Source organism: Salmo salar, chromosome ssa01 (assembly GCF_905237065.1).
Source record: "Salmo salar chromosome ssa01, Ssal_v3.1, whole genome shotgun sequence".
Classification (NCBI taxonomy): Eukaryota; Metazoa; Chordata; class Actinopteri; order Salmoniformes; family Salmonidae; genus Salmo; species Salmo salar.
In genome coordinates, this window is record NC_059442.1 from 86,457,776 (window position 1) to 86,480,320 (window position 22,545).

The window sequence follows — 22,545 nt, forward strand, 5'->3', positions numbered from 1 at the left end:
CCTCTCAGACCCTCTCTAACCCTCTCTGACCCTCTCAGACCCTCTCTAACCCTCTCTGACCCTCTCATACCCTCTCTGACCCTCTCTAACACTCTCTGACCATCTCAGACCCTCTCTAACCCTTTCTGACCCTCTCTGACCCTCTCTGACCCTCTCTGACCCTCTCTAACCCTCTCTGACCCTCTCTGACCCTCTCTAACCCTCTCTGACCCTCTCTAACCCTCTCTGACCCTCTCTAACCCTCTCTGACCCTCTCTAACCCTCTCTGACTCTCTGAGCTGGACACCACACTGGGCTCAAGGTGTCTGTCTGGACACACTGGACATCACACCCACAGAGCCTGGGTGGATTATGGTGTGGCTATACAGACATAGGCTGCGGCCCAAATGGCACCCTATTCCCTACATAGAGCACTACTTTTGGTGGTTGTCTGTGATATGTGGCTGTGACCCTAGTGGACTCCGGTCAAAAGTAGTCACTATGTAGGGAATAGGGTGCCATTTGGGAGGCAAATAGAACCTCTGAGGATTACACATAGCCACATATCTCAGACAACCACCAGTCACTGTAAAACCCCTTTGTCAACAATATCCTTTCAAATCCTTCAAAGACGGACGAGGAGGAGGGATGAATAAACACGGACTACCAGACCTGGGTCAAAAGAAGTGCACTATATAGGCAATAGGGTGTCAATGGTACATACGCTTGGTTTCAAGTATTATCAAAATGTTTTCAATTCTTTGAATGTTTGCTTAGCTTGCTTCGAATGCCAAGTGGACGGGGTTTGCACATTTAAGACTATTCTATTGGTTTCATTGCGCCAGGCAAACTCAATCAAGCCCAGATAAAGTATTTGACATGATTCTGAATACAATTTGAACCCAGGTCTAACAGATCAGAACTAGAAGCAGGTGTTTTGGTGTTTAGAAGGCTGATTGGTCTGATAGGGTTCTAAATACCAGGGTATGGCTGAATCTGTCAGGTAAATGTGAGACGTAATCCCATCTATGGCTTGACATGGTGCTAGCTAGACCTTGGTTGGGTGTATCCCAAATGGGACTCTATTCCCTTTATATAGGGCCCTGGTAAAAAAGTAGTGCACTATAAAGGGAATAAGGTGCCATTTGGGACGTAAACATTCCTTCCGCTCCGTGCCAAGATTGATAATCTCAAGCCTCTCATAAACCCTCCAATACTGCAGCCCATTACAAGGTTGTTCTAAAGCGTTCTCTCTCTCAGTGCCAGAAGAAATTAGGCCTCTGCAAGGTCTCTCTTACCAGACTGTACTGTACATACTGCAGGTTGAAATCCTTCACCTCAGGTGAGGAATTTCTTGATTATGTCGGTGTTGTGAAGACATTGAGAGGTGTCTGCTCCTCAGAAGGAATAATCCGTTTGAACCACAGGTTGGTCGTGTGGCGGGAGCCCCCCATGATTGATGGGAGAACAGGACCAACACTTAATAACCTCTATCATGCCTCGCGACCTCACGACCCTACGGTGGGTGCCAGTTTGTTTATGGGTGGTACGTCCGTTCCTTTCTCCCTCCCTCCCTCACCCGCACGCCGACACGCTAACCAGTGCACCGCCCGACCGCTGCAGAATCTCTGCTGGGGCTAATGGGCCGGACTGAGGGATTGGACTGTCAGCACGGAGCCGGGAGTCATTTTTCTTCCTTCCTGCACGGTCGTCTGAGGTAGACGTAGAGGTAGCCCCTGTGCACCCCTGGCGACGCCCTACCCCATGCTCTCCCAATCATCTGTCAGCGGTGACGGAGCCTGCTGGAATAAGGGGGCGTGAGGGAGGAGAGGGAGGGTGTCAATTAGCCTTAGCTGTCCTGACAAACCTGTTTTTCCTCTCCACCACCACTGAGGCAGCAGCCGCTGAGGCCCTGGACAACTCAGTCCCTCGTTCCTCTCTGTCACTTTGTGGGGGCTGTGGATTTGTTTCGCTGTAAATGGGTCACACACATACACTCCATTACAATGCGTGTCTCAGTGTGTCTCAGCGTGTCTCAGCGTGTCTCAGCGTGTCTCAGCGTGTCTCAGCGTGTCTCAGCGTATCTCAGCGTGTCTCAGCGTGTCTCAGCGTATCTCAGCGTGTCTCAGCGTGTCTCAGTGTGTCTCAGCGTATCTCAGCGTGTCTCAGCGTGTCTCAGCGTATCTCAGCGTGTCTCAGCGTATCTCAGCGTGTCTCAGCGTGTCTCAGCGTGTATGTGAGGGGACCAAGTGAGACTCAGCGTGTATGTGAGGGGACCAAGTGAGAGGGAGAGTTAGAGGAAGAAAAGATAGGGTCCTTTGCACCTTTCATGAGAAAACATACAAAGAGGACTTAACCTTAATAATACTCTCAAATGTAAACAAATACAGTAAGCCTAGATCCATCAGTAAACATGTCAACATCTGATCAGTTAGTAGAACTGGGCTCCCGAGTGGAGCAGCAGTCTAAGGCACTGCATCTCAGTACTAGAGGCGTCACTACAAACACCCTGGTTCAAATCCAGGCTGTATCACGACCGGCCGTGATTGGGAGTCCCATAGGGCGGCGCACAATTGGCTCAGTGTCGTCCGGGTTTGGCCGGTGTAGGCCGTCATTGTAAATAAGAATTTGTTCTTAACTGACTTGCCTAGTTAAATAAAGGTTAAATAAATAAAACAAAAATAGAAAGAGAATAAGTAATTAGTACTGGGGGAGGGATTACATCATCATACTGTACTGCCTCTGAAGCCTCCTCCTCTACCCCTCTCTCACAAACCTCCTCCTCTAACCCTCTCTCACAAACCTCCTCCTCTACCCCCCCTCTCCAACCCTCTCTCTCACAAACCTCCTCCTCTACCCTCTCTCTTTCACAAACCTCCTCCTCTACCCCTCTCTCACAAACCTCCTCCTCTACCCCCCCTCTCCAACCCTCTCTCTCACAAACCTCCTCCTCTACCCTCTCTCTTTCACAAACCTCCTCCTCTACCGCCTCTCTCTCACACACCTACTCCTCTACCCCTCTCTCTCACAAACCTCCTCCTCTACCCCCCCACCCCTCTCACAAACTTCCTTCTGTACCCTTCCATCCCTCACTCACAAACCTCCTCCTCTACCCCCCCCTCTCCAACCCTCTCTCTCACAAACCTCCTCCTCTACCCTCTCTCTTTCACAAACCTCCTCCTCTACCGCCTCTCTCTCACACACCTACTCCTCTACCCCTCTCTCTCACAAACCTCCTCCTCTACCCCCCCTCTCCAACCCTCTCTCTCACAAACCTCCTCCTCTACGTACTCTCTTTCACAAACCTCCTCCTCTACCCCCCCACCCCTCTCACAAACCTACTTCTGTACCCTTCCATCCCTCTCTCTCACAAATCTCCTCCTCTACCCCCACACCCCGCTCTCTCACAAACTTCCTTCTGTACCCTTCCATCCCTCTCTCTCACAAACCTCCTCCGCTAGGAAGGGAGTGGTGTGGTGTGACAGACCGCCATTGGCAGAAGACTGCAGAGACACACAGTCACCAGCAATTATGTGGAATGAAACTTCATACAAAGAGGATACGGCCATTACCATAGGGGTTGTTTTGAGTGGATAATAGGAATGATAGGAAATAGTAGGTTAGAGTGAAAATGTACGACACATAAATACACATCCAAGATATACAGTAACACACAGATAGAAAATAACAAGAACAGCCTTACCGTAGATTCCTGTGGATATACATGGGAAGGCCTGTGGAAAGAAAGAGAGAGATGACGGTCAGTGCATGTTCACATTATAAAATGTACATTGTAAAATGCCAAGTATGCAAAATTATTGGTAATTTTCCATCTCTCTAGCATGGGGATAGAGAAAGCTAAGCCAGCAGGTAGTAAAATAAAACATGTCAGTTTCTATTATTCACTGACTGTCTTTAATATTGCTCTCAATTGGTGGCCTTTGAAACCGTTCTACTCTGTGCTCCTTTTCATTTCCTACTAAGTACAGCACTAACATAACATACCGATTCTGTATCCGAAATGGCACCATATTCCCTTTATAAAGTGCACTACTTTAGACCAGACCCTATGGGCTCTGATAAGAAGTAGAACACCATATAAGGAATAGGGTACCATTTTGGAAGCAGACACTAACATACCTTACATGTGATTTATAAAAAACTAGTTATGATGAAATCCACCACAGGCATGTAGTGGTTCCAATAATACTGCATGGCACTCCTGTATACAATACACTCTTAATGTGAAATGTTCCACGATCATCATCTTGCAGAATATAAGTTACAGTATACTTTAATAGGGTTTCCCAAACTAAGCGGCGCGACCCCATTTGTGGTCGTCTGATTTGAAAATGTGCATTTGATTTTTAGATTTTTAGAGCCGGGGTTATGTCAGTTGCTAGATGCGGTTGTAATAAACAAAGCGGTTTCTGTTTTCTTCCAACAAATATGTCACTATCTTTTGAATGGTTTAAGCTACAAAATATGATGACCCCATCATTGAAGGATAAGACTCTCAGGTATACATACGTACACTACATGGCCAAAAGTAGCTCGTCGAACATCTCATTCCAAAATCATGGGCATTAATATGGAGTTGCCCCCCCCCTTTGCTGTTATAACAGCGTCCACTCTTCTGGGAAGGCTTTCCACTAGCTGTTCAAACATTGCTGCGGGGACATGCTTCCATTCAGCCACAAGAGCATTAGTGAGATCGGGCACTGATATTGGGCAATTAGGCCTGGCTCGGAAAGGTGGAAAGGTGTTCCAATTCATCCCAAAGTTGTACGATGGGGTTGAGGTCAGGGCTCTGTGCAGGCCAGTCAAGTTCTTCCACACCAATCTAGACAAACCATTTCTGTAGGGACCTCATTTTGTGCACGGGGTCATTGTCATGCTGAAACAGGAAAGGGCCTTCCCCAAACTGTTGGCATAAAGTTGGAAGCACAGAATAGTCTAGAATGTTATTGTATGCTGTAGTACTAAGACTTCCCTTCACTGGAATTAACGGGCCTAGCCTGAAACATGAAAAACAGCCCCAGACCAGCATTAAATGCATTCGGGCAGGTAGTGTTCTCCTGGCATCTGCCAAACCCAGATTTGTCTGTCAGACTGCCAGATGGTGAAGCATGATTCATCACTCCAGAGAATGCGTTTCCACTACTCCAGAGACCAATGGCGGCGATTGCATGGCTGTGTGCTTGATTTTATACACCTGTCAACCACAAATGTGCATGAAATAGCTGAATCCACTAATTCAAAGGGGTGTCCACATACGCATATAAACTCAGCAAAAAAAGAAACGCCCTTTTTCAGGACCCTGTCTTTCCAAAATAATTCGTAATAATCCAAATAACTTCACAGATCTTCATTGTAAAGGGTTTAAACACTGTTTCCCATGCTTGTTCAATGAACCATAAACAATTAATGAACATGCACCTGTGGAACGGTCGTTAAGACACTAACAGCTTACAGACGGTAGGCAATTAAGGTCACAGTTATGAAAACTTAGGACACTAAAGATGCCTTTCTACTGACTCTGAAAAACACCAAAAGAAAGATGCCCAGGGTCCCTGCTCATCAGCGTGAACGTGCCTTAGGCATGCTGCAAGGAGGCATGAGGACTGCAGATGTGGCCAGAGCAATAAATTGCAATGTCCGTACTGTGAGATGCCTAAGACAGCGCTACAGGGAGACAGGATGGACAGCTGATCATCCTCGCAGTGGCAGACCACGTGTAACAACACCGGCACAGGATCGGTACATCCGAACATCACACCTGCGGGACAGGTACAGGATGGCAACAACAACTTCCCAAGTTACACCAGGAACGCACAATCCCTCCATCAGTGCTCAGACTGTCCGCAATAGGCTGAGAGAGGCTGGACTGAGGGCTTGTAGGCCTGTTGTAAGGCAGGTCCTCACAAGACATCACCGGCAACAACGTCGCCTATGGGCACAAACCCACCGCCGCTGGACCAGACAGGACTGGCAAAAAGTGCTCTTCACTGACGAGTCGCGGTTTTGTCTTACCAGGGGTGATGGTTGGATTCGCGTTTATCGTCAAAGGAACAAGCGTTACACCGAGGCCTGTACTCTGGAGCGGGATCGATTTGGAGGTGGAGGGTCTGTCATGGTCTGGGGTGGTGTGTCACAGCATCATCGGACTGAGCTTGTTGTCATTGCAGGCAATCAGGCAATGTGCGTTACAGGGAAGACATCCTCCTCCCTCATGTGGTACCCTTCCTGCAGGCTCATCCTGACATGACCCTCCAGCATGACAATGCCACTGAACAATGCCTTTGTTCAGGGACACATTATTCAATTTCTGTTAGTCACATGTCTGTGGAACTTGTTCAGTTTATGTCTCAGTTGTTGAATCTTGTTATGTTCATACAAATATTTACACATGTTAAGTTTTCTGAAAATAAACGCAGTTGACAGTGAGAGGACGTTTCTTTTTTTGCTGAGTTTAGATATAGTGTATGTACTGTTTCCCGCTACTATGCCCACAAGCCATTAGAACAGAGTGGCGTTAAATCACACAGGGGGGGTAAAGAACATCATCAAGGGGAAAATAATGAAGGAAAATAATGAAGGAAAATATATTTCAAAAACATATGTCTATATATATTTACCAAAGAATATACGGGGGATTGGAAATGATGCAGACAATTACATTGATGGAAGCAACAATCTATCTGCAGTATTAAAGCTGATCCACCCCATAAAAAAGAAAATCATTGTCTACACAGAAGCTCATACAAAATGATTGTCTGATGTTCTTCTGAACTTCCAAATACCTTTCTGATGCATTTCAATCACTTCAATCACCATACTGGCTTCAGATTGAGCTACTGTCAAAAATACTGCCAGAGTGATTTGTAGTAGACTGTCATAGCCCAAATGAAAAAAGTTACCGTTGGCTATTGATTACATAACTTTTACATGGTGGTGCTGCGAAAGAAATTTGATATCAAAATGGGTTCGCGGGCCAAAGAAAGTATGTTTAGTTACTTTGCAGAAAGTTAGTTTCAGAGCTACTGAAAAGCAATAGACAACTTTATGTACACACACCCATGCAAGCCTTCACCCACACACACCTACTCATAAAGCACACCAGACATTGACATATTCAAAAAGGGCTGTCACAATATTGCACTAATTAATGTTGTGTGATTAAATTGAAGCCATATTTCGGCGAGACAGCGGATGTGGCCACACACACAACCACATACACACACAGACTAGCTAGCGGGGACTTGTCCTAAGGGGAATAGTAGATCAGCACTATGGTGGATCCAAAGGTACATCTCTCTGCATAGTAATTATACTCATGAATATCATAATGAAAAAATGAATCAGATTGATCTGTCCCGGGAGCCAGAGCTCTCTCACACACACACACACACACACACACACACACACACACACACACACACACACACACACACACACACACACACACACACACACACACACACACACACACACACACACACACACACACACACACACACACACACCAGCCTGTATTTCTGTCTGTCTGTCTGTCTACCTATATATCCACCAGATATCAGATTGAGTTTCCACTCATTGATGTTCCAGGATGTTACTACAAGGACAGGAAGTTACCACAAGGACAGGAAGTTACCACCAGGACTTTGGAACTGACGGACTATGCTACATATCAAATATATCAGCACCATAGCTACCAAAGTCAGACACAATCTCTCTCTCTCTCTCTCTCTGTCTCTCTGTCTCTCTGGCTCTCTGTCTCTCCCTTTCTCTCTCTGTCTCTCTGTCTCTCTGTCTCTCTGTCTCTTTCTCTCTCTCTCTCTCTCTCTGTCTCTCTGGCTCTCTGTCTCTCCCTTTCTCTCTCTGTCTCTCTGGCTCTCTCTCTCTCTGGCTCTCTGTCTCTCTGGCTCTCCCTTTCTGTCTCTGTCTCTCTGTCTCTCTGTCTCTGTCTCTCTCTCTCTCTGTCTCTCTGTCTCTCTGGCTCTCTGTCTCTGGCTCTCTCTCTCTCTGGCTCTCTGTCTCTCTGTCTCTCTGTCTCTCTGGCTCTCCCTTTCTGTCTCTGTCTCTCTGTCTCTCTGGCTCTCTGTCTCTGTCTCTCTCTCTCTCTGGCTCTCTGTCTCTCTGTCTCTCTGTCTCTCGGGCTCTCTGTCTCTCTGTCTCTCTGGCTCTCTGTCTCTCTAAACAACAGGTGTAGACTAACAGTGAAATGCCTACTTATGGGCACTTCCCAATAGAAAAATAGGGAAATAATAACAGGAGGAATAAATACACAATGAGTAACGATAACTTAGCGATATACATGGGGTTACCAGTACTGAGTTGATGTGCAATGGGATAGATAATAAACAGTAGCAACAGCAGCATATGTGATGAGTCAAAACAGTTAGTGCAAAAAGGGTCAATGCAGATAGTCCGGGTTACTAATGGTTAACTGTTTAACTAACTATTTAGCAGTCTTATGGCTTGGGGTTAGAAGCTGTTCAGGGTCCTGTTGGTTCCGGACTTGGTGCATAGGTACCGTTTGCCGTGCGGTAGCAGATACTATGACTTGGGTGGGTGGAGTCTTTGATGCAGCCAGACAAAATGCTCTCAAGGGTGCAGCTGCATAACTTTTTGAGGATCTGAGGGCCCATGCCGAATCTTTTCAGCCTCCTGAGGGGGAAGGGGCGTTGTCGTGTCCTCTTCACGACTGTGATGTGAACACCAAGGAACTTGAAGCTCTCGACCTGCTCCACTACAGCCCCGTCTATGTGGATGGGGGCGTGCTCGGCCTTCCGTTTCCTGTAGTCCACGATCAGCTCCTTTTTTCTTGCTGACGTTATTGGATTGGAGCATAACTGATATTTATGACTGTACTTTTCTAAAAGATTATACAAAGTTAGCATCCAGTACTTTGCTACAGTAGACATATTATTCAAACATGGCTTTACAGCTGAAAATAGATTCAGTACTCTTTACTTTACTCTCTCTCTCTCTCTCCCTCTCCCTCTCCCTTCACTTCTGTGGCCAAGTACATTATGATCCATAGGGCCTTCTGCATGGCTTCCCCATTCCACATTCATCTTATAAAGTATATTAATAAATATAATAAACCGTAAAGAGAAAATATTTTTTCAAAAGCTCCCATTTGTCTTTAAAAGCAGCTGAATACGTGATTTACTTCTTACATTCATCAACAAGCGTGACCACTATACAGTAATATAATAGAATGACAAATGGATTAGGGCCATTTCACCACAATTTACAGAACACAGTGAGATTAATATACAGCTCTAGAAGAGTAGTAAGAATTCATCAAAGAATAACACCCATTGTAAGTGCTGAAATCACTCTGTGTAAAAACTTAGTTGGCCTAAATAAATCACTCGGTGTAAGAACTTAATTGGCCTAAATAAATCACTCTGTGAAGAGCTAAATTGGTCTAAATAACAGGATGTGTTGTTTGTCAAGCTGACCCTGTGAATATGACAGATAATGAGTAAGCGTTAGAAACACCTATTAAAAATCAAAGTCTGCCAGTGTTGGTTGCACAGACACAAAGAATAAAAGTTGACCCACTCAGTGAATGGCGTGAAGATGTATTTAGCAATGTTTAAGCTGATTCACCTTATTGTGATTATGTTTTGAAATATCTAATGTGTGAGTCTGGGTGCATAAAAAACAAAGTCTGCCAGAAAGAAGGTTGCACAGACACAACATCAAACACATAAAACTTAGCGCAGGGATGAGATTTCAAATGACAACTTTAATTTCAGTGAGAAGAGAATGTCAGAGCCTCTCATTATGGATGTAAACAAAGAAGAGATTGGATTCATGCTTCCTGATTTGGATGCTCAACAGAATACACTGCAGCCTGGTCCCAGATCTGTTCATATTTGGAGTGACATATTTGCATGTTAAACACAAGATACTATAGTCAGGTCCCAGATCTGTTGATATTTGGTGTGACAATGACCTTTTATAACTAATTTCACTGGTTAAATAACAAGTCTCCCTGAGCTTTCTTTGATTAGCACAGATGATGAGTTATCTAGTCTATCTAGCTATCTAGTCCCAAGTCTGTTTGTGCTGTATATACACTGGGTATACCAAACATTAGGAACACATTCCTAATATTGATTTGCACACCCCCACCCTTTTGCCCTCAAAACAGCCTCAATTCGTCAGGGCATGGACTCTACAAGGTTTGGAAAGCGTTCCACAGGGATGCTGGCCCATGTTGACTCCACAGTTGTATGAAGTTTGCTGCATGTCCTTTGGGTGGTGGACCACTCTTGATACACTCAGGAAACTGTTGAGCGTGAAAAACCCAGCAGCGTTGCAGTTCTTGACACAAACCGGAGCGTCTGGCACATACTACCATAAATCATGCATTACTTAACTAGTCATTAATAAATAGTGCATTACTTTACTAGTCATTAATAAATAGTGCATTACTTTACTAGTGCATTAATAAATAGTGCATTACTTTACAAGTGCATTAATAAATAGTGCATTACTTTACAAGTGCATTAATAAATAGTGCATTACTTTACTAGTGCATTAATAAATAGTGCATTACTTTACTAGTCATTAGTAAATAGTGCATTACTTTACTAGTCATTAATAAATAGTGCACAACTAGTCATTAATAAATCGTGCATTACTTTACTAGTCATTAGTAAATAGTGCATTACTTTACTAGTCATTAATAAATAGTGCATTACTTTACTAGTGCATTAATAAATAGTGCATTACTTTACTAGTCATTAGTAAATAGTGCATTACTTTACTAGTCATTAATAAATAGTGCATTACTTTACTAGTGCATTAATAAATAGTACATTACTTTACTAGTCATTAATAAATAGTGCATTACTTTACTAGTGCATTAATAAATAGTGCATTACTTTACTAGTGCATTAATAAATAGTGCATTACTTTACTAGTGCATTAATAAATAGTGCATTACTTTACTAGTGCATTAATAAATAGTGCATTACTTTACTAGTGCATTAATAAATAGTGCATTACTTTACTAGTGCATTAATAAATAGTGCATTACTTTACTAGTGCATTAATAAATAGTGCGTTACTTTACTAGTGCATTAATAAATAGTGCGTTACTTTACTAGTGCATTAATAAATAGTGCGTTACTTTACTAGTGCATTAGTAAATAGTGCGTTACTTTACTAGTGCATTAATAAATAGTGCATTACTTTACTAGTGCATTAATAAATAGTGCATTACTTTACTAGTGCATTAATAAATAGTGATTACTTTACTAGTGCATTAATAAATAGTGCATTACAAGGGCTGCCCAATGGGACCTGGTCAAAAGTAGTGCACTATACATAGGGAATATGGTGCCATTTGGGACGCAACTTTGCTAAATCTTTTAAATCTTTACAGAAACCGTTGACCTTTACCAGACGAGAGTCTCTGTCTGACACAAACAGACAGATGATGATGCGTGGAAAATAAAAGCACAACCATTTTTAGTCACTCTCCCCTGTTTAGACCTGGTCCCAGATCTGTTTGTGCTGTATTGTCGTCATGGCATGACAACGACCATAGGAGTTGGCTTTACAGAACAAACAGATCACTGAGCATGTTGTTGGTAGGCAGACTCTAACCCTTTTACAGGGGCTGAGTCACTGGCTTACTGGTGTTCTTCCATGCCGTCCATGGGAGGGGTGCGTCACTTGAGTGGGTTGAGTCACTGACGTGGTCTTCCTGTCTGGGTTGGCGCCCCCCCCTTGGGTTGTGCCATGGCGGAGATCGTTGTGGGCTATACTCGGCCTTGTCTTAGGACGGTAAGTTGGTGGTTGGAGACATCCCTCTAGTGGTGTGGGGGCTGTGCTTTGGCAAAGTGGGTGGGGTTATATCCTGCCTGTTTGGCCCTGTCCGGGGGTATCATCAGATGGGGCCACAGTGTCTTCTGATCCCTCCTGTCTCAGCCTCCAGTATTTATGCTGCAGTAGTTTATGTGTCGGGGGGCTAGGGTCAGTCTGTTACATCTGGAGTACTTCTCTTGTCTTATCCGGTGTCCTGTGTGAATTTAAATATGCTCTCTCTAATTCTCTCTTTCTCTCTTTCTGTCTTTCTCTCGGAGGACCTGAGCCCTAGGACCATGCCTCAGGACTACCTGGTATGATGACTCCTTGCTGTCCCCAGTCCACCTGGCCGTGCTGCTGCTCCAGTTTCAACTGTTCTGCCTGCGGCTATGGAACCCTGACCTGTTCACCGGACGTGCTTGTTGCACCCTCGACAACTACTATGATTATTATTATTTGACCATGCTGGTCATTTATGAACATTTTAACATCTTGACCATGTTCTGTTATAATATCCACCCTGCACAGCCAGAAGAGGACTGGCCACCCCTCATAGCCTGGTTCCTCTCTAGGTTTCTTCCTAGGTTTTTGGCCTTTCTCGGGAGTTTTTCCTAGGGAGTTTTTCCTAGCCACCGTGCTTCTTTCACATGCATTGCTTGCTGTTTGGGGTTTTAGGCTGGGTTTCTGTACAGCACTTTGAGATATCAGCTGATGTACGAAGGGCTATATAAATACATTTGATTTGATTTGATTTAGTTTCTGGCATGAAGGACCATGAAAAAAGTGTCACCTAGACATGAGTGGACTCTGAATAATGAGATGGCAGTCTAGACGAAAGACAAGATAGCATGTCTGTGTTGGCACAATCTCAGACAAAACCATGTCTAAAAACATCAAGAATCAGTAACTACTGCAATCACTCATCTGGAATCCACTTGATCCTTAACCTAGTTTAACCATAGTAAATCCATCACTTTCCAGCTCTTCTCTGGATTCATTCTGTATTACACTTTTGAGACATTAATAAAAAAGGACTTAAGACTCATCCCGCCATCAGGAATCCATTTGAAATTTTTACGGAGTATCATATCATATCGAGTGTCTGGTGGAAAAAAATCTTAATCTTCAGTCAAGATGAGCAGCAATCGGCAGGCCCTTGGTCTCAATTCTTCAGAGTAAATTGAAGTGGGCTGACTGATCATGCTGATCTAGAGTCAGAAGACGTCCCAAACGGCATGCTATATAGTGCCCTGATCAAAAGTAATTGCACTACATATCTAATAGGCTGTCATTTGGGACCCAGATTCAATCATTATTATCATCTGCCTGCTAAAAGGACTGAGGTGTCAATCTCTGAAGTTGAACTTCAGCTCCACTAACATCATCGGAAACCTTGACACATCCTCAGGAAGGGAAACGTACTCCACACACACACACACACACACACACACACACACACACACACACACACACACACACACACACACACACACACACACACACACACACACACACACACACACACACTCACACACACTCACACTCACACACACTCACACACACACACACACACACACACGACCGATGGTGATGACACAGTATCAGCATAATGAATTACACCTCATTCTGTTAGTTGTCTGTCTGATCCATTAAAGAGTATTGATCTGTCTCAGGTTGAAGAGTGAGGAGAGAATGCATTAGGTAATCACTTTTACGGGATCTCACACACTGACACCTCTGTGAATGTGTCACAAATGGCACCCTACTACCTATATATAGTGCACTACTTTTGACCAAAGCCCATAGGGTTCTTGTCAAAAGTACTGCACTAGAAAGGGAATCGGTTGCTATTTAGAAAGCAACCTGTGACATATGCAGTCACTTCCTACTTACTGGCTCAAAGCCCTGCTTACTGCCAGAAGGGAGGGGAAATAAAAACATCATAAAAATATGTCAGAAAGACGAGTTGCTTGTGTCAGACGGAGACTCTCGTCTGGCACGAGGCTTTTATTTTACCCATAAATCAGTCAACGGATGGAGTCAAATACTGTAGTAGAAAATGTATGAATCTGGAGTGCAGCTCTGAGTATTAACAACCTCACTGGTGATCAATACCCTGTAAACATCTTGAGGCTTAGCTGCTATTTTCTAAAATGACAAACATCGTTACCATCCATTCTCAAAAAAGGAACCTTCATGAAAAGAAGAACATTTGTTGTTAGATTTTTAAGTAGACAAGTTATTTGGTGAGCCATTGAGAAAGCAGCAAGCCCAGTAAGCACCATACTATACATTCACTGTTCAGTACATACAGTACAATCACTGTGATCATGTACTGTATTACCAAGACTGAGCATTTAGCTACACCCGCAATAACATCTGCTAAATATGTGTACGTGACCAATCAAATGTGATTTGATTTGATCATCAGCGTTGAGTTCTTTCCATGTTTACATTCAACTAGAGCTGCACTTGAGGTCATTTGTGGCTCAGTTGGCAGAGCAATTCCACAGGTTGTGGGTTTGATTTCCACTGGGGATACCCATACATACAATTAATAAAATCCTCTTCTAAATGCCATATATTATTATCAGTCCTGCTTTAAACAAAGTGCAACTTATGAAGGCTTCATAAACTGGATATGTCACACAGTTATGACACTATTATTTCCCATATTGTATTGTGTGTTATTGTATTGTGTGTTATTGTATTGTGTGTTATATTGTGTGTTATTATATTGTGTGTTATTGTATTGTGTGTTATTGTATTGTGTGTTATTGTATTGTGTGTTATATTGTGTGTTATTATATTGTGTGTTATTGTATTGTGTGTTATTGTATTGTGTGTTATATTGTGTGTTATTGTATTGTGTGTTATATTGTGTGTTATTGTATTGTGTGTTATTGTATTGTGTGTTATTGTATTGTATGTTATTGTATTGTGTGTTATTGTATTGTGTGTTATTGTATTGTGTGTTATATTGTGTGTTATTGTATTGTGTGTTATTGTATTGTGTGTTATATTGTGTGTTATTATATTGTGTGTTATTGTATTGTGTGTTATTGTATTGTGTGTTATTGTATTGTGTGTTATTGTATTGTGTGTTATTGTATTGTGTGTTATTGTATTGTGTGTTATTATATTGTGTGTTATTGTATTGTGTGTTATTGTATTGTGTGTTATTGTATTGTGTGTTATATTGTGTGTTATTGTATTGTGTGTTATATTGTGTGTTATTGTATTGTGTTATTGTATTGTGTGTTATTGTATTGTATGTTATTGTATTGTGTGTTATTGTATTGTGTGTTATTGTATTGTGTGTTATTGTATTGTGTGTTATATTGTGTGTTATTGTATTGTGTGTTATTGTATTGTGTGTTATATTGTGTGTTATTGTATTGTGTGTTATTGTATTGTGTGTTATATTGTGTGTTATTGTATTGTGTGTTATTGTATTGTGTGTTATTGTATTGTGTGTTATATTGTGTGTTATTATATTGTGTGTTATTGTATTGTGTGTTATTGTATTGTGTGTTATTGTATTGTGTGTTATTGTATTGTGTGTTATTGTATTGTGTGTTATTGTATTGTGTGTTATTATATTGTGTGTTATTGTATTGTGTGTTATTGTATTGTGTGTTATTGTATTGTGTGTTATTATATTGTGTGTTATTGTATTGTGTGTTATTGTATTGTGTGTTAGAGATGACATTTGTAAACCATTTACAGAGCATGACATACAGTTATAGATGATCTGTGACACATTTATATAGTGCTTATAAAGACTTCATAAGCACTACATAAATGTGTCACAGATCATCTGTATGTCATATGTGTTTTTATTTTACTTAATTTTTTATTGAACAATAACACACAATACAATAACACCCAATACAATAACACCCAATATAATAACACACAATACAACATGTTTTAATATAGTGTCATAACTGTGTGACATAGCCAGTTTATGAAGCCTTCATAAACTGCCTAGTTAAATAAAAGTTAAATAAAAACAAGTTTCACATTTGTTTAAAGCAGGACCTTATTATTTTTCTCTAAAGAAAGCGTCAGTCTCTGAGGCTCAGAGAGTTCACATATCTTTTTTATTAGAGGTAAAGGGCAGTAGGACATCATCACCTGAACTCAATGAGAATGTAAAACGATGCATTCATATTGACCAGTGGTATTTAATTAGGGCTGCATTCATGTATCTCTATGGCTGTAGCTATTAGGGCTGCACTCTGATATCTCTACGGCTGTGGCTATTATGGCTGCACTCTGATATCTCTATGGCTGTAGCTATTAGGGCTGCATTCATGTATCTCTATGGTTGTAGCTATTAGGGCTGCAATCTGATATATCTATGGCTGTAGCTATTAGGGCTGCATTGATGTATCTCTATGGCTGTAGCTATTAGGGCTGCATTGATGTATCTCTATGGCTGTAGCTATTAGGGCAGGATTGATGTATCTCTATGGCTGTAGCTATTAGGGCTGCACTCTGATATCTCTACGGCTGTAGCTATTAGGGCTGCACTCATACATCTCTATGGCTGTAGCTATTATGGCTGCATTCGGATACCTCTATGGCTGTAGCTATTAGGGCTGCATTCAAGTATCTCTATGGATGTAGCTATTAGGGCTGCACTCTGATATCTCTACGGCTGTAGCTATTAGGGCTGCACTCCGATATCTCTATGGCTGTAGCTATTAGGGCTGCATTCATATATCTCTATGGCTGTAGCTATTAGGGCTACATGAATGTATCTTTATGGCTGTAGCTATTAGGGCTGCATTCATGTATCTCTATGGTTGTAGCTATTAGGGCTACATTCATGTATCTCTATGGCTGTAGCTATTAGGGCTGCACTCTGATATCTCTATGGCTGTAGCTATTATGGCTGCATTCTGATACCTCTATGGCTGTAGCTATTAGGGCTGCACTCATATATCTCTATGGTTGTAGCTATTAGGGCTGCATTCATGTATCTCTATGGCTGTAGCTATTAGGGCTGCATTGATGAATCTCTATGGCTGTAGCTATTAGGGCTGCATTGATGAATCTCTATGGCTGTAGCTATTAGGGCTGCATTGATGAATCTCTATGGCTGTAGCTATTAGGGCTGCATTGATGTATCTCTATGGCTGTAGCTATTAGGGCTGCATTGATGTATCTCTATGGCTGTAGCTATTAGGGCTGCATTGATGTATCTCTATGGCTGTAGCTATTAGGGCTGCATTGATGTATCTCTATGGCTGTAGCTATTAGGGCTGCATTGATGTATCTCTATGGCTGTAGCTATTAGGGCTGCATTGATGTATCTCTATGGCTGTAGCTATTAGGGCTGCATTGATGTATCTCTATGGCTGTAGCTATTAGGGCTGCATTGATGTATCTCTATGGCTGTAGCTATTAGGGCTGCATTGATGTATCTCTATGGCTGTAGCTATTAGGGATGCATTCATGTATCTCTATGGCTGTAGCTATTATGGCTGCATTGATGTATCTCTATGGCTGTAGCTATTAGGGCTGCACTCAAATATCTCTATGGTTGTAGCTATTAGGGCTACATTCATGTATCTCTATGGCTGTAGCTATTAGGGATGCACTCTGATATCTCTATGGCTGTAGCTATTATGGCTGCATTCTGATACCTCTATGGCTGTAGCTATTAGGGCTGCACTCATATATCTCTATGGTTGTAGCTATTAGGGCTGCATTCATGTATCTCTATGGCTGTAGCTATTAGGGCTGCATTGATGTATCTCTATGGCTGTAGCTATTAGGGCTGCATTGATGAATCTCTATGGCTGTAGCTATTAGGGCTGCATTGATGTATCTCTATGGCTGTAGCTATTAGGGCTGCATTGATGTATCTCTATGGCTGTAGCTATTAGGGCTGCATTGATGTATCTCTATGGCTGTAGCTATTAGGGATGCATTGATGTATCTCTATGGCTGTAGCTATTAGGGCTGCATTGATGTATCTCTATGGCTGTAGCTATTAGGGATGCATTGATGTATCTCTATGGCTGTAGCTATTAGGGCTGCATTGATGTATCTCTATAACTGTAGCTATTAGGGCTGCACTCATACATCTCTATTGTTGTAGCTATTATGGTTGCAACTCTCTTTAGAGACAGAGCTCTTAGGTGGGCGGATATCTCAGAGATGCTTGTTATTAATCAGAGGTAAAGATCAGAAGGATTTCCTTGATTGAACTCACTGAGCCATGCACTGAATGGTAGTTCTTTACTGTACCTTGTGTTTCCACTAATGGTATTTATAGGACAATAGTGCTGCAATCATGTACACTATACATACAAAAGTATGTGGACTCCCCTTCAAATGAATGGATTTGGCTATTTCAGCCCGACCCAATGCTGAGAGTTGTATAAAATTGAGCACACAGCCATGCAATCTCCATAGACAAACATTGGCAGCAGAATGGCTTTACTGAAGAGCTCAGTGACTTTCAATGTGGCACCGTCATAGGATGCCACCTTTCCAACAAGTCAATTCGTCAAATTTTCGGTTCAGCTGCAAGTGCTGTTCTTGTGAAGTGGAAACATCTAGGAGCAACAACGGCTCAGCCGCGAAGTGGTAGGCCACAACAAGCTCACAGAACTGGACCACCGAGTGCTGAAGCGCGTAAAAAGCGCCTGTCCTCACTAATACGCTAGTGGCTGAATAGAAGCAAGTCTCCCCAGCTACAGTTGAAGTCGGAAGTTTACATACATCTTAGCCAAATACATTTAAACTCAGTTTTTCACAATTCCTGAAATTTAATCCTAGTAAAAATTCCCTGTTTTAGGTCAGTTAGGATCACCACTCTTTTGTAAGAATGTGAAATGTCAGAAGAATAGTAGAGAGAGTGATTTATTTCAGCTTTTATTTCTTTTAATCACATTCCCAGTGGGTCAGAAGTTTACATACACTCAATTAGTATTTGGTTGGCATTGCCTTTAAATAGCTTAACTTGGGTCAAACGTTTCAGGTAGCCTTCCACAATCCCCACAATAAGTTGGGTGAATTTTGGCCCATTCCTCCTGACCGAGCTGTTGTAACTGAGTCAGGTTTGTAGGCCTCCTTGCTCGCATATGCTTTTTCAGTTCTGCCCACAAATTTTCTATAAGATTGAGGTCAGGGCTTTGTGATGGCCACTCGAATACCTTGACTTTGTTGTCCTTAAGCCATAACTTTGGAAGTATGCTTTGGGTCATTGTCCATTTGGAAGACCCATTTGTGACCAAGCTTTAACTTCCTGACTGATGTCTTGAGATGTTGCTTCGATATATCCACATAATTTTCCTCCCTCATGATGCCATCTATTTTGTGAAGTGCACCAGTCCCTCCTGCAGCAATGCACCCCCACAACATGATGTTGCCAACCCTGTCCTTCACGGTTGGTATAGTGTTCTTCGGCTTGCAAGCCTCCCCCTTTTTCCTCCTAACATAACGATGGTCATTGTGGCCAAACAGTTCAATCAAATTTACTTATAAAGCCCTACTTATAACAGCTGATGTCACAAAGTGCTGTACAGAAACCCAGCCTAAAACCCCAAACACCAAGCAATGCAGGTGTAGTTCTATTTTTCTTTCATCAGACCAGAGGACATTTCTACCAAAAATATGATCTTTGTCCCCATGTGCAGTTGCAAACCGTAGTCGGGCTTTTTTTATGGTGGTTTTGGAGCAGTGGCTTCATGGCCTTTCAGGTTATGTCAATATAGAACTCGTTTTACTGTGGATATAGACTCTTTTGTACCTGTTTCCTCCAGCATCGTCACAAGGTCCTTTGCTGTTGTTCTGGGATTGATTTGCACTTTTCGCTCCAAAGTACGTTCATCTCTAGGAGACAGAACGCATCTCCTTCCTGAGCGGTATGACGGCTGCGTGGTCCCATGGTGTTTATACTTGCGTACCATTGTTTGTACAGATGAAAGAGGTACCTTCAGGTGTTTGGAAATTGCTCCCAAGGATGAAACAGACTTGTGGAGGTTTTGTTCTGAGGTCTTGGCTGATTTCTTTTGATTTTCCTATGATGTGAAGCAAAGAGGCACTGAGTTTGATGGTAGGCCTTGAAATGCATCCACAGGTACACCTCCAATTCACTCAAATTATGTCAATTAGCCTATCAGAAGCTTCTAAAGCCATGACATCATTTTCTGGAATTTTCCAAGCTGTTTAAAGGCACAGTCAACTTAGTGTATGTAAACTTCTGACCCACTGGAATTGTGATACAGTGAATTATAATTGTTGGAAAAATGACTTGTGTCATGCACAAAGTAGATGTCCTAACCGACTTGACAAAACTGGTTTGTTATCAAGAAATTTGTGGAGTGGTTGAAAAACAAGTTTTAATGACTCCAACCTAAGTGTATGTAAATTTCTGACTTCAACTGTATGTTTCAACATCTAGTGGAAAGCCTTCCCAGACGAGTGGAGGCTGTTATAGCAGCAAAGGGGGGACCAACTCCATATTAATGACCATGATTTTGGAATGAGATCTCCGACGAGCAGGTGTCCACTTACTTTTGTCCATGTAGTGTATTTCTATGGCTGTTGCAATCTTTGGAGGCAGGGCTCTTAGATGGGCGGATGGATTTCCATAGCATTCGTTGCTAAAGTATTACGTTATTCCTTTAGACGTCATATCACTCGTAGAAGAGCAAAGTTCAATTATTGTTCTCTCGCGGCTGTACGGCTGGTTTGTAGAAATAACCTATTACAAGAATTGTTGAAACCCACCCGAGAACAGAGGCCATTTATCTAACACAAGAAAATACAAGCAGCAAGCCTACGCTTCATGTAGGTTAGCATTCTGCTTCATTAAGTCTGACACAGTCAGGCCACCACTATAATGAACTTCATGGCATCAAGTACACTATTTATGACTTATGATCTCTAGTTCAGGTTATTATTTTCTGGTGTGTGTGTGTGTGTGTGTGTGTGTGTGTGTGTGTGTGTGTGTGTGTGTGTGTGTGTGTGTGTGTGTGTGTGTGTGTGTGTGTGTGTGTGTGTGTGTGTGTGTGTGTGTGTGTGTTGGCTGGGTTGTTTGCTTAGAAAGTGTGGGTTTTGAATTGGTCACCAGGGAAATTATTCTGTCGGTGTATGGTCTATTACACGCACACACACGCACACACTATAATATACAACACTGCTTTAAAGTAGAGCACCTCTTCTTTCCCTTCCAGCAAAATGTGCAACTATGCAACGGTATACAGTACACTGTGGCTGCATCCCAAATGCCACCCTATTCCCTATATAGTGCACTTTTGACCAGGGCCCATAGCACTATATAGGGAAGGTGTCATTTGGGTTGCAGACAGTATATAACAAACCATCAAAAGGGAATGGTTTGTTATGGATTTTAAACCACTAATGTATGCTTCACCAATTTAGTCACTCTCATGAATAATTCAAACGTTATCTATGAAATTGCAATTGATTATTATGAATCTTATGTTTATTCACATACTGTATCATGTGAATCAGTTGATTAAAGCAAAATCCAAGGGGGATAGATACTGCTCTTTTTTTACTTTCCTGTTTACGAACAATTATGATCATCCATTTATCAACAAAGCAAATTTTAGTTTTGTTTCATGGTCTTCTTCTTTATATAAGAATTATTTCTAAGAATGTCTTATTGTCTGTAATTATATTGTATATTTTATAAGTAAGGCCCTCAAGTATTTTTTTCCCACAAACTTTCCAAAGTTAGGATTTTAGTTTTTGGTACAAATAGACTGTAAAATCACCAGCAATTCAGCAAAAATTTGTTTGATTTAGGAAATCTGTTTACAAGCTGTTTTTTTTATTTTTATTTCACCTTTATTTAACCAGGTAAGCTAGTTGAGAACAAGTTCTCATTTACAACTGCGACCTGGCCAAGATAAAGCAAAGCAGTGCGACACAAACAACAACACAGAGTTACACATGGAATAAACAAGTGTGCAGTCAATAAAAACAATAGAAAAAAAGAAAGTCTATATACAGTGTGCGCAAATGGCGTGAGGAGCTAAGGCAATAAATAGGCCATAGTAGCGAAGTAATTACAATTTAGCAAATTAGCACTGGAGTGGTAGATGAGCAGATGGTGATGTGCAAGTAGAAATACTAGTGTGCAAAAGAGCAGAAAAGTAAATAAAAACAATATGGGGATGAGGTAGGTAGATTGGGTGGGTTATTTACAGATGGGCTATGTACAGCTGCAGCGATCGGTTAGCTGCTCAGATAGCTGATGTTTAAAGTTAGTGAGGGAAATATAAGTCTCCAGCTTCAGCGATTTTTGCAATTCGTTCCAGTCATTGGCAGCAGAGAACTGGAAGGAAAGGTGGCCAAAGGAGGTGTTGGCTTTGGGGATGACCAGTGAGATATACCTGCTGGAGTGCGTGCTACGGGTGGGTGTTGTTATTGTGACCAGTGAGCTGAGATAAGGCGGAGCTTTACCTAGCAAAGACTTATAGATGACCTGGAGCCAGTGGGTCTGGCGACGAATATGTAGCGAGGGCCAGCCGACTAGAGCATACAGGTCGCAGTGGTGGGTGGTATAAGGGGCTTTGGTGACAAAACAGATGGCACTGTGATAGACTGCATCCAGTTTGCTGAGTAGAGTGTTGGAAGCTATTTTGTAAATGACATCGCCGAAGTTGAGGATCGGTAGGATAGTCAGTTTTACGAGGGTATGTTTGGCGGCGTGAGTGAAGGAGGCTTTGTTGTGAA

General features: G+C 42.1%; 1 protein-coding gene across 2 annotated transcripts in view; it reads right to left on the reverse strand.

Annotated features, from left to right (window-relative positions):
- The window catches only part of macrod2 (mono-ADP ribosylhydrolase 2), a 1,144,633-nt gene that overhangs the window by 254,043 nt on the left and 868,045 nt on the right, over nt 1-22,545 (reverse strand). For both annotated transcript variants that reach the window (XM_014207733.2, XM_014207725.2), the window contains exon 7: nt 3,683-3,713. In XM_014207733.2, the coding sequence (XP_014063208.1) occupies nt 3,683-3,713 (31 nt within the window). The remainder of the gene's footprint in view (nt 1-3,682; nt 3,714-22,545) is intronic.